The following is a 12,261-nucleotide window of genomic DNA, read 5'->3' on the forward strand; positions in this document are numbered from 1 at the left end:
TCCAAAACTAGACAGATACAGAGGGAGTCAGAGACAAGGTTAAAAAAAGAACAGCAGGAGATATAAAACGGGTTCAGGAATGTTGTTAGTGTGCGGAATATATTTTATCCTTGATTTCACTTCACAAAATCTGTGAATTCAAGAATGGAGTGAATATAATCTCCATTTTCCCTTTATCTTACAAGTGATTTTGAATTCATTGTGATTTTGGCACTGCCTTTTAGGCTGGCAGTATCAGAGGTATAGCAAGTATTTTCTGGACCCACAAACAACAGGTGATGGAGGAATGAATATACGTTGAAGATGTACAAGAGGATTTGCTGTGAGCTAGGGTGGGGTTGGACACTTTGTCCAGGGAGACGGCGTCTTTAGCCTTTCTGACGATCACCTGCATTTCTTAGTGGCACTCAGCCCAACTACAATTAAGTATCTGCTTGCTTGACTATTTAGTCTGTCTGTCTAGCCTTTTGCATGCTCCTGAGGACTGGGCTGTGTCCCTCCTGTTTTCTACACTCCAGCTCTTCTCTTCATGTGTCCCACATGTGAGATGCGAAAGTATTCGTTGAGTGAGTGAGCTGGTGCAGGAGGGAAGGCAGGTCAGCCTCCTGGGCCTAAGGATGAATGCACAGCACAGGCTGTCAGGCAGGATTCCTGGGGTCCTCAGCTGGTTCTCCCACTTCTTCCAAATCTATAGGATTTGAGGGCAGCTCATTTCACCTGTCTGTGCCTTTGTTTCCCTCATGTGTAAAAATGGGTATTGTGATTTCAATCTCACAGGGTTGTGAAGATTCAAAGAGTTAATCCAGGTAAATCACTGAATGAAATATCCAGAGCTGGCAGTAATCAGTGCTAATTATTATTTACCCATCTTTTAGCCAAGGACGGATGCCTGAAGCTGTTTGTTTTTCCTTCCTTGCAGCTTTTGGACTGCTTTGGGATTCCTGTGTTGATGGCTCTCTCATGGTTTATCCTTTATGCAAGATACAGAGTGATCCACTTCATCGCTGTGGCTGTTTGTCTGTTGGGTGTGGGGACGATGGTTGGTGCAGACATACTAGCAGGGAGGGAAGACAACTCAGGTGAGGCTGTGGTACTCATTTCCCGTTCAGTTCACAGAAAAAAGTTTTACTCATGTTTTTACTTTTCTGTTGAAAAGATATATGGCAAAAGACAGAAAACATGTCCTGGTTAGACTGTCTTTTAAGTTTTACTTTCAGATTTACTTGCTTCTGCTATGGAAACCTCTTCCACAAAGCACACTTCATGTTCCTCCTCACCCATGGTCCTTGCTCATTTTTGTCACACTAAATAGTTTTGTTTTGTCTCATGAGAGAGAAATGTCTTTAAATATTTGCAATAGTCTTCTTTTGGTCCATACATTTAGATTAGCTACTGGAAAACCTACTGTAGGTTCTTGGGTTTTTATCAAAAGGAAACTTGGTATGACTTCTTTTCCAGTCGCTCTGTGCGTGAACACTTGGACATTCTTTGGGTCAAAGTTCAGGCAATTGATGGTATAAAATCTAAAAACAGTCTTTGAGTTCATAGTGAAGGGAGTGACTTCACTGTGTCCTTTGAAGGACAATTCCCTTGACCACCTCACTTCCTTCTCTGTAGTTTTTAGTGAATTCCCTTCCATAAATTCCATTAATTTCTATGTCATAGAATCGTTTCCTTACATTATCGTATGTACTCCATCTTCCAGTCTCATTGTCTCCTAAGGGGTCAAAACATGAAACATCACAGCAGGATTGTGCCAGAAAGTGAGAGGAGGAGTTAGAGTCCTTAAATGTCCAGAAACCAGGGTTTCTCCTTCTGTAAAATCTTATTTAAATGAATGCTAACCAGATAAACTCCCAGAAACAAGCTAGAGCAGATCCCCTACAGTGATATCTTCTACCTTTCTGTGTCTTATCTTCCTGTAGGTAGTGATGTACTGATCGGTGACATCTTGGTCCTTCTTGGAGCATCCCTCTATGCTGTTTCCAACGTGTGTGAAGAATATGTTGTGAAGAAGCTGAGCAGACAGGAGTTTTTAGGGATGGTGGGCTTATTTGGGACACTCATCAGCGCCATACAGCTGTAAGAGTCTAAAATCTCCTTTAAAAACCAAAATAAGTACATATATGGTACATGATTACTTTCCAGCTACTAATATTCATTGTTGATTTGGCCCCCATTCCCATTTGAAATCAGTAACGTGTAACCAGCTGTTAGAAGATTCTCGAAATAGCAAGGATTTTGCCTCATTTTCCATGTGTGTGCAATGCTTAGGATTTCTGCTTACAGTGTGGTAGAGGCATTACCAGTACAGACTTTATTTTTCAATTATTTCCAGAAAATAGTAGCTCCCTATTCAAATGGAAAACATAATGCCATGCTGGCTGCTATTGGAAAAGTGCTTTGAAGGGTGTCAAGCATGTTTGTGGGCTCCTTTGTTTTTATTCTTTGTCACTTATATTAAAGATATTTATTTTTATACCCTAAGAAAAATTTAAAAGTCAACATAACTCCTCACCTTAGCTGAAGGATAGCAAATAAAATGCTTATAAACTAGTGAAAATGAGTATTTGGATCTCTCGTTGACTTCTTGTTTTAATCTTATAGATTGATCGTGGAATATAAGGATATTGCCAGCATTCAGTGGGACTGGAAAATTGGTACGTACATAAATGATCATCTTTTTTTTTTTTTTTTTTGGTCAGTATCCTTTCCTCCAAGTGACAAAAACATACGTTGAGAAATAAATACTTCATTTAAGTAATATTTAACCTTTACGTAAAATCACAGAGTAATTCGATACACAGAGAACTCCAGGGGTTTACAGTGAGTTTTCTCTGAAAATGAACCTCCACAGGAGTTAATTCTTAATCTTTACCTTCAGGAATAGCTTTTCTTTACTAGGAATTCTGAACAAGGCTGACCTTTGGTCACACCGACTTTCAATTAGATCTGCATGGCAAGTCTTCAAACTTCGTGTGCAGCTTGTCTGCTTGATGTAATCTGTGAAACATTAACCCAAATAATGTGATGGCGTGTCATCACCCACCACCTTCCATTATGACTCTCGCCTCATATTCCTGGGCATCTGCACAAATAAATAATGTAGAAAACAGTGGTGGAACAGTTAGGAAAGACTCGAGCCACTTAATGGTGGGTGGAAAGAAGTTAAAAATAGTCTGTAAAATGTCATTGAAGTTCATATGCTGTGCTTGGATAATTTAATTCAATTAAGTAACTTTGGATTGCCAGAGTGTGTGAGAGTGTGAGTGGGGTGGGGGTGTTGAATATGGGGGTGGAGTTGAAAGAGTGGTTGTGGACCTAAATAGCAAGGCCCCTCTGTGATGAGCTGGGTCCTGAAGAGGGTGGTTACACTGTGCTTTCTGGAAGTGCTCAGTTTAATGAGATGAACAAAAGATAATGGATCTAACAGCCAGCTGCCTTGGATGAATAAAATTACTTTATTCTGAATCAGGTTACACAAATCATGTCCAACCAGTGAACCAGATAAAAGCACACGAGAGATACTGGGTGATTTTTCTTAGTGATCCTGGTTTCAGGATCACTGGTTGGCCTTTTATCCCGGCGTCCCGCTGCCTGGGGTGGGTGGATGAAGTGGCAGCCAGAGCTGTTAGTAACGCCATGAGCAAGTCCATGGCCTTCACCATCTAACACCCTGTTGCAATTTTGAAGTCCTTCCTCTGTGTCATATCTGGTTATTATTATTTTTTTTCCCCAAGCACTTTCTGTGTCTCATGTGCAATGCTGAGCGTTAACAAAGTGGCTTTGTATATGGTGTGTTAAAGGATCAGGGAATTTCTCCCGTAATTTTAAGTAAGTACTCCACTTTTTTTCCCCATAGCCCTGCTGTTTGTGGCGTTTGCCCTCTGTATGTTTTGCCTATACAGCTTCATGCCACTAGTGATTAAAGTCACTAGTGCCACTTCTGTCAACTTGGGCATCCTGACAGCCGACCTCTACAGTCTTTTCTTTGGACTCTTTCTGTTTGGCTACAAGGTAAGCAAATTGAACATGTTCAAAGAGGAACACTTGCTTGGTCTAAAAGAAGTAATAGGTGTCTTTAATATTTTAGATCCAAAAATAAAACCTATCTTGCTGGCAAGAATTTCATTGGACAGTCCACACTCCAGGCAGATAGCATCTTATTAGTGTTAAAAAAAGAGTTTTGATGTTACTTCTGAAGGGGGTCTTGGGTACCCTCAAGGTCTGGGGAGCACACTTTCAGAACTGCTACACTGGAGTCTTTCTTTAGTATACCTTCAGTGAATGCTTGTTGACCAGCTTGGAACAAATAAGTTAGAATATTGACTGTTGCTTGATACATTTCTTTGTCCTTGTAAAAATTTTGTATCCAGGCAGAAATTGTTTGGCACTGATTTACACTATTCCCAGGAACTGGCCATGAGCTCACAATGCCTAGTTCAGTGAGTTCTCAGAAATTTTTGCTTAACAAGCATAGACCATTTTGCCTTGCAAGGTTACAGAAACTGGGTGTTATCTTTACAAACTTGCTGGTTAAGGTATTCCTGAACTAAGACCGGAGGAGTATTTATAGCTTTTTAGTAGCATCATTAAAAAGTAACAGATGCAGAGAATCAGAGAAATGATCTGACAGGCCCAGATTTTTCTCTTTTTGAATGAGAACAATTGCTGAGGGCTGCAAAGTGAGCCTTAGAAGTGAGCTGTGGTGCTGTGCTCGCATTTCAGGTGGCCGCCACTAGGGGATGATGGTGTTTCTACTCTACGGTGAAGCTTAGTGGTGATGGGTTATCTATGGGACATACGGCCCCACTCACCTGCGCTTTTTTCTTTTTAAACCCAGTATATTGATTTAGCTTTAGTAGTTTAACTTCTTCTAAGTAAAATAGTATCCAGGTGGGAAGGAGGAAGTAAGGTTACAGAAATAAAAGCTTTGAAGGGAAAGTATACCTGCCACTACCTATCGTCAGCTCCCTTCTGTAGATATTTGCTCTTTCGCTGCTCTTAATGTTTTTTTTTTTTTTTAATATTTTATTTATTTATTCGTACGAGAGAGAGACAGGCAGAGGGAGAAGCAGGCTCCATGCAGGGAGCCTGACGTGGGACCCGATCCCTGGTCTCCAGGATCACACCCTTGGCTGAAGGCAGCGCTAAACCGCTGAGCCACTGGGGCTGCCCATCACTGCTCTTAATGTTAACATGAAAAAGCCTTTTTGTGTGTCATTTTTTTGACTGTGTAACTTTAAACTGTTATTCTCAAAATTAGAGCATGCAAACTTTCAATTCTTTCTCAGTTCTTTTGCCTTACGTATTTTTGTCCCTGCATGTCTAGCAGCTCACTCTTAGATCAGATTTGATTGTTTTTGTTCAAAGGCCGTTTCAAGACTTGTAGACCAAAGGGGAAGTCTTGTGTGATCTTTAGAGTAAATTACAGAGGTGGAAAACCATTCAGAGCTTAAAGAAGAGACCTGGCATTTTAGAAACAGTTTTTAAAGACAAAATTATAAGCCCAATATACTACCAGTTCTTAAAATTGTAGTATGTACAATAACTTTGGCTCTGATTTTTTATTTTATTTTTTTATTTTTATTTATTTATTTGTTTATTTATTTCATGAGAGACACACAGAGAGAGAGGCAGAGACACAGGCAGAGGCAGAAGCAGGCTCCCTGCAGGGAGCCCGAAGCAGGACTCGATCCCAGGACTCCGGGATCACACCTTGAGCCAAAAGCAGATGCTCGACCGCTGAGCCACCCAGGTGTCTCCTGGCTCTGTTTTTTTTTAAATGGATGGATGAAAAAGAAGTTTAAGAATTTCCATACTCCTCAGTGTCAGACTCTGCCTCCTCTGAAATTGATCTTGAAACAATACTGACCAAAGTAGCAACAAGAAACTTCCTGTATAAATCCAGACACAGGGACGCCTGGGTGGCTCAGCAGTTGAGGAGAGGGCTGTGGCTTTGGAGAGGGCTGTGGCTGTCCCATTCCTTAAAAAGCTGTAGAGTCTTACGGTTAAGAAATAATTGAGCATCTTTAAAAAAACTAACGTGGGGAAGCCAGTGATGACTCACAGAAGCTCAGAGCTGAAGATGACCAGCACTGTACTTAATATTCATTTCAAAACTCTATTTAGTTCCTCCTAATTTGGGGACAGTATCTGTTTTTTTTCTTCTTTTTCTCTTCCTCTCCTCTCCTTTTCCAATCTGTTGTGTTTTCCTACTGTTTTTCTTTGTCATCCCTTTATTAGAATTCCTTTTAGGCATTAGAACTCTTTGGGGGCATACTATGAAATATTTATTTAAAAATATCTTATTGGCTTGACCAAAAATAGTGTGCTCTATTCTTTTTTTTTTTTTTTTTAAGATTTTATTTATTTGAGAGAGAGCATGAGGAGTGGGGAGGACACAGGGAGAGGGAGAAGCAGACTCCCCCTTCTGAGTGGGGCACCCAACGCAGGGCTTGATCCCATAATCTTGAGATCACGACCTGAGCAGAAGTCAACCGACTGAACCACTCAGGTGCCCCAGTATATGCTCCGTTCTTAACTTTAAAATCAGATTAGCAAGACCATTCATCAATTTGAGTTTACTGTTTCAAGGAAAAGAAATGATCCTAGGCATTTAATTATACATTATTTTCCTTAACTTTTACTACATCATCCTTGGTCAGTCTTTAGCTTTTCTCTTTCTGTGTTTTATCTTTCATGCTGTTGAAAACAAATATTAATTTCCTTAATACTTGAACTTTTGTATGGATCCTCAGTTCAAATCAGAGCAAATAGAGTGTATAATATTATTTATTTGAACTTTGGGCATATGTCAGAATGCCATTTTCAGTATAATACACAATGAATTGATGTTTTGTCTTCACTGCATTTTGCCCTGGATGGTTGTTTTCCTGAAAAGGGGGTGGGTTGGAGAAGGTCACCAGGAATTCCTGTCTGTCCTTGTGGTGTGTCTGTCAGAATGGGCTCTTGCTGCAGCCAGAGCTGCTGGGAGCAGAGAGTGTAGGAGATTCCTCCCACAGGGCATCGTTCCCTGTGGTCTTCTGGCCTGTACCCTCTCTGGGTTTGAGACTTTTCTGAAAAACGATGTCTCATGAGCTCTAAAAACCTGCATCTACCCAGTCCACCTTAAATTTGATTGTGTAGGGATGCCTGGGTGGCTCAGTGGTTTGGTGCCTGCCTTCAGCCCAGGGTGTGATCCTAGAGTCTCGGGATCGAGTCCCACATGGGGCTCCCTGTGTGGAGCCTGCTTCTCCCTCTGCCTGTGTCTCTGCCTCTCTCTCTCAAAAAATTGTGTAACACTGGTCTCCTGAAAGATAATTTATTAAACTTTAACAACATGGATTTTATGGCATAGCACACATGAAGGGTTGTTGGGGACTTGTCACCTCTGTACATCCACATTTTATCTTAGGTGTTTCTCTGTTTCATACCAGTACTTCATATGCGGTACTTCGGGTCTGAAATTGGCTCTGTCATGGTATCCATGCTGACCTTTGATTCTCTCCCCTAAGTGGGACTGGTTGCAAGGTGAAAGTACAGCTGGACTATCACAGAGAAAGGCAGAAGTTCCATTTCCTAGAGATCCAAGGATCCACTTGGCTGATGTGGCAGGTGATGTTGTCCAAGACCGTGCATTGACCAGTATACACACGGGAGGGCTTGGGGCAACTTTCTCCTTAGGCAGCTTTCAGAAAAAAAGATGATGAGAAGGGAATCCTTAAAGCAGAGTTGGCAAAGTCAGCAGCAACCGTGTTTATCAGAGACCGTGATCCATAGTCTGTTCTTCTCCTAGTTTTCCGGGCTCTACATCCTGTCCTTCACCATCATCATGTTGGGGTTCATTCTGTACTGCTCCACCCCGACACGCACAGCTGAGCCTGCAGAGAGCAGCGTGCCGCCCATCACCAGCATCGGGATTGACAACCTAGGACTAAAGCTTGAGGAGACCCTGCAAGAGATCCATTCTGCCGCCTTGTAGCTGGAGAAGGAGATGCCCTCCCAGGTTTCCCCGGGAAATGGGGGGCTATCACTGGAGGCAGGCTGAGCCTGCTAACCCGGAGGGGACGCTTGGAAAATTACTACCTGGGGAACGAGCACTGCAACACTGGATTGATTCCAGGGGTTAGATTTTACAAAGGAATACAAATAATGTATCAAAAGTAGAAAGATGAAAATAGAGCAGAAGGCAAGATGGCTAGGATTGCGTTTCTGTGGGTTTGAGGATCCATCCCTGCTAGCGTCAGGGAAATGGGGTGCCCCACACGGTGGGGCATGATCCAGCCTTGAGACAGAGCCGAGAGCAGGTTGTCCACTGGGCTGGCCAGTCGGGATTGGGCAGTCCAGGGTGGTCGTGGAGTAGCTTTCCACCGTTGGAGGCTTTTGGCTTTTGTCTTGCTGAGGTAGTCCTTGTCCACAAGCCTTGTGGCCTTTATGCCACACCAAGTCTTCTGATTGATTGCATATGGCAGCAAAATGGGTGGAGTAGCACTTGAGAAATCCTGAGAAACAAGTGTGAGTACCATAGAAGCTAGAAAGAGGGTGGTGCAGAAAACCTAGGGACCCTCTCTGCATTGTTCTCTACACTACTTCTCACCAAATATTTATAATGTGCCATGAGATTTTTATGATACTTCTTCAATACAAAGTGCAAGCATGTAGCATCATTATATCAACTACCACTCTGCCACTTTACAAAAACTCTGTATGTAAACTTTTTTTAATGTAATAAAGAAATCGAGAGTAAGTGTTCATGTTATTAAAAATTTTTGATTTCATGGAAGTACAGTCATTGTGTGGTTTCTTTGACTAACCAGTTCCCCTTCTGGATTTTCAATGACTTAATAATATATTAGGATTTCTTCATAGGCAACTTTTCAGAATCATGTCTTCTGTAAGGTAATGCAGACTCATCCCGGGTTAAGTTGGGATGGAGGGGATTTCAGAGCGAGCCCACAATCTTTTGCTGGAATAAACTTTTTATTTATTTTTAATTTTTAAAGCTTTTTTAAAAATATTTTGTTTATATGAAAGGGCACAAGCAGGTCCGGGATTGGCCGGCAGAGGGAGAAGCAGGCTCCCTACTGAGCAGAGAGTTTGACATGGGGCCCATCCCAGGACCCTGGGATCATGGCCTGAGTGGAAGGCAGACGCTTGACTGACAGCCACCCAGGCACCCCCTTGGGCATTTATTAAATGAACTTTGTCTTTGGTCAAAGTTAAAAACATTTAAGGGAAGACCTCAAGTAAGGCCTTTTGTGCAGGCATATACAGGCAGTATTATCCTGCCCTGCTCTACTGTTTCTCGAACCTGAGCATCCTAAATTAACACTTAGAATTCAGTGTTCCAGAGAAGCAATGCTGTGAATGACAGTCGGCAATTAATAGTACTGCAAAGCTGTGCATCCTGGTTTAAATAAGTTTGTAAAGACTGAGAGTTTCACCAGTCTCTATAATACCACTTTCATGGAAAATGTGCTTTCAAACATCTGGCTCACCTACAAGCTTTTGAAACATAACACATTCTTAAGCTGAGAACCTCTCCTAAATTCTTTTCCAGCCTATTAGGACAATATTGATTTTTCACTATGTTCTTGTAGATATTCATGCCATTAAAAAAAAAAAGCCCCTGCTGAATAGTATAATAGGGCTGCTGGATTGTTCCCTCATGTTGTATAGAGGTAATAAATTGTGCATTTGGCCTGTGGTCATGCCGGAAGAAGAGTGCTGGGGTCGTTTCACTGCGCTTTGAAGGTAGGTTCTCCTGTGGACAGACGGCGACCCGACCCCCGTCTCACCTTCCCGGGCCCCGCCCCCCACGTGTTCTCCACGGCTTGTCCAGCAGGTGGCGCTTTAACAGGTGGAACAAGACCTGTGACCTGAACCGTCCTCTTTCATCTTCGCCTCCGCAATGCCCCATTAAATCAGCATGTTTTGTTTTTAAAGAGGGTGTTGCGATGAGTGCCCTCGGCAGGGCACCGTCTCTGATGCGCAGCCAGAGGATGGCGTTCCCAGGCACCGAAGCCAGGGCTCCTTGCAGGGCCCGCGCTCCTGCTCCTGCAACCCCGAATGCCGAGGGGCTGGCCGCCCGGGCCCTGCTGAGCCAGCACAGCGCCTTGGCAGAGGAGGTGGGAAGATTTTCGTGCAAAACCCAGCCTGTTACTGCAGGTTTCCCTGCAGCCCGGAGCCTGCCCTTTCGAGAAGCTGTCTGCCTAGTCACGACTCTCTCTTCTGTCATTATTATGGTGATGTGCCATTTTCATCCACATTTAATCACTTAGTATCTGGACATATCCTCAGCCCTCAAAAGATATCCATAAATCAGGGAAATTCAGCAGATAGCCACTTAGCTGATTAAAAGGCAAGAGATTTATGAGGAAATTAATGCTGAACATGCGGTTCTCCGTAGTCTTTGGGCGCTTTGAGCGTCCAGCAGCCAGAGATGCTATCCCCAGGGGCGTCCGGGCTCTTTAGAACAGCAGAATTTTTACTTGTAGGATTTAATGTCCCAAATGTTTGTTTGGACACTTTATTTCGATATTGTCTAATTTGAGCAATTAAAAAAAAAGATTTTATTTGAGAGAGGGGGTGGGGAGGAGTAGAGGGAGAGGGAGAAGCTGAAATCACGAGTCGGTTGCTCAACAAACTGAGCCACCTAAAGTGCAGATACTGGGTGCCTGGGTGGCTCAGTGGTTGAGCATCTGCCTTCAGCTCATCATGATCCCAGGGTCCTGGGACCCAGTCCCACATCGGGCTCCTTGCTCAGCGAGGGGGGGGGGGTCTGCTGCTTCCTCTCCCTCCATCCCACCCCCCTGCTTGTGCTCCCTCTCACTTGCTCTCTGTCTCTTTCAAATAAATTCTTTAGAAAAATAAAATGCAGATACTTTTGGGGGAGGAAAGTTAGGTTGAAAGGGAAACAGAAGTGATGCCCACAAAAAACATCAAAGTCATTTGAACAATTGTTGACTCCATGACCATATAGCAAGTATTCAGATGGTTCCCTGAGATCATCCCACCATCAGTGGTTACTACCCACCGCTTGCCCAGCAGAGAGGCTGGATTCTGGTATGATGGGGAGGATTCGCAGAGCTAGAAGCTGGAGTTTCCACACGGAGTCCCACCTTCACTGACCACAGATGTGATGTTCTTCCTGCTAGGTGACTGTGCTTTTCCACTTTTGCCTAAGTATTTAATATTTTTTCATTCTTCCAGATTTCTTTCTTGACTTTGGTCTTGTGAGCCCATGTGAGACTTCATCCAGCTTGGTCTTTGTGAAAAGGCTGCTAGAGCAGTGCACACCTTTCCATGTGGGGACGTGCACAGACACACCACCATCACCACTGTCACCAAGAACACCAACTCTTCCCCCACCCCACCCTCCAATATCTTATTTCTCCTGAAATTTGTCAATAAGATTGATTGCAGCTGCCTTGGAGAATCTGCCCCCACCGTTGACACACCTAGAGGCATTCCTTTGAAACTTCAGTTCCCTAGTCCATCTGTTGGTTGAGTGTAAATGACACCTTTACTTGGTAACAACTGGTATACAACGTTTATTTGGTCTATCTGTTGTGAATTTGGAGGATTAGACAAGAGGGGCAGAGCCAAGGGCTGAATTCCTGATTCCTGCTCAGGTGAGAGCCACATCTGTCTGGTGGGGGGAGCATAGTGTACTTCCCTGAGGACTCTTGGGTCATGAACATGGTCATGCCCCCATCTCATTGGGGAGCAGAGCAGGAAGACTCGAGGTCAGGCCAGGAGACTCTGGGAGGCTTCTTTGTAGGGAGCCGGCCACTTTCCTATTGCCTGGAGTTTAATGACTGCATGCTAATCTCCTAGGAAGAAGGTTGACTGGGTTATAGGAGGACACGTTTGTGGATTCCCCAAGACAAGGATGCATGGGACAAGAAGAAATTAGGGAAGGTGGGAGTCCTAGGTGGCTGGTATTATGGATGGCACCCCAGGGGTTTCAAAAGTTGGTTTTTAGAATCAATCTTTTTTTTTTTATGTTTTATTTATTTATTCATGAGAGACACAGAGAGAGAGAGACAGAGACACAGGCAAAGGGAGAAGCAGGCTCTCTCCAGGGAGCCTGAGGCAGGACTCCATCCCAGGACCCTGGGATCACACCCTGAGCCAAAGGCAGACTCAACCACTGAGCCATCCAGGTTCCCAGAATCAATATTTAAAGTAAGAAAATGGGGATTCTGAGGCTCCTTCCACAGTTTAGCTATTGTGGACATTGCTGCTATAAACAAT

General features: G+C 43.4%; 1 protein-coding gene across 3 annotated transcripts in view; it reads left to right on the forward strand.

Annotated features, from left to right (window-relative positions):
* SLC35F2 (solute carrier family 35 member F2) overlaps window positions 1–8,790 on the forward strand; it is a 50,238-nt gene extending 41,448 nt beyond the window's left edge. For all 3 annotated transcript variants that reach the window (XM_049110017.1, XM_035716614.2, XM_049110019.1), the window contains 5 exons: window positions 920–1,079; window positions 1,926–2,082; window positions 2,608–2,660; window positions 3,863–4,017; window positions 7,799–8,790. In XM_049110017.1, coding sequence (XP_048965974.1) covers window positions 920–1,079; window positions 1,926–2,082; window positions 2,608–2,660; window positions 3,863–4,017; window positions 7,799–7,984 — 711 coding nt within the window. In that variant the 3' untranslated portion in view covers window positions 7,985–8,790. The remainder of the gene's footprint in view (window positions 1–919; window positions 1,080–1,925; window positions 2,083–2,607; window positions 2,661–3,862; window positions 4,018–7,798) is intronic.
* The last annotated feature ends 3,471 nt before the right edge of the window (window positions 8,791–12,261 follow it).

This window comes from Canis lupus, chromosome 5 (genome assembly GCF_003254725.2).
Source record: "Canis lupus dingo isolate Sandy chromosome 5, ASM325472v2, whole genome shotgun sequence".
Lineage (NCBI taxonomy): Eukaryota > Metazoa > Chordata > Mammalia > Carnivora > Canidae > Canis > Canis lupus.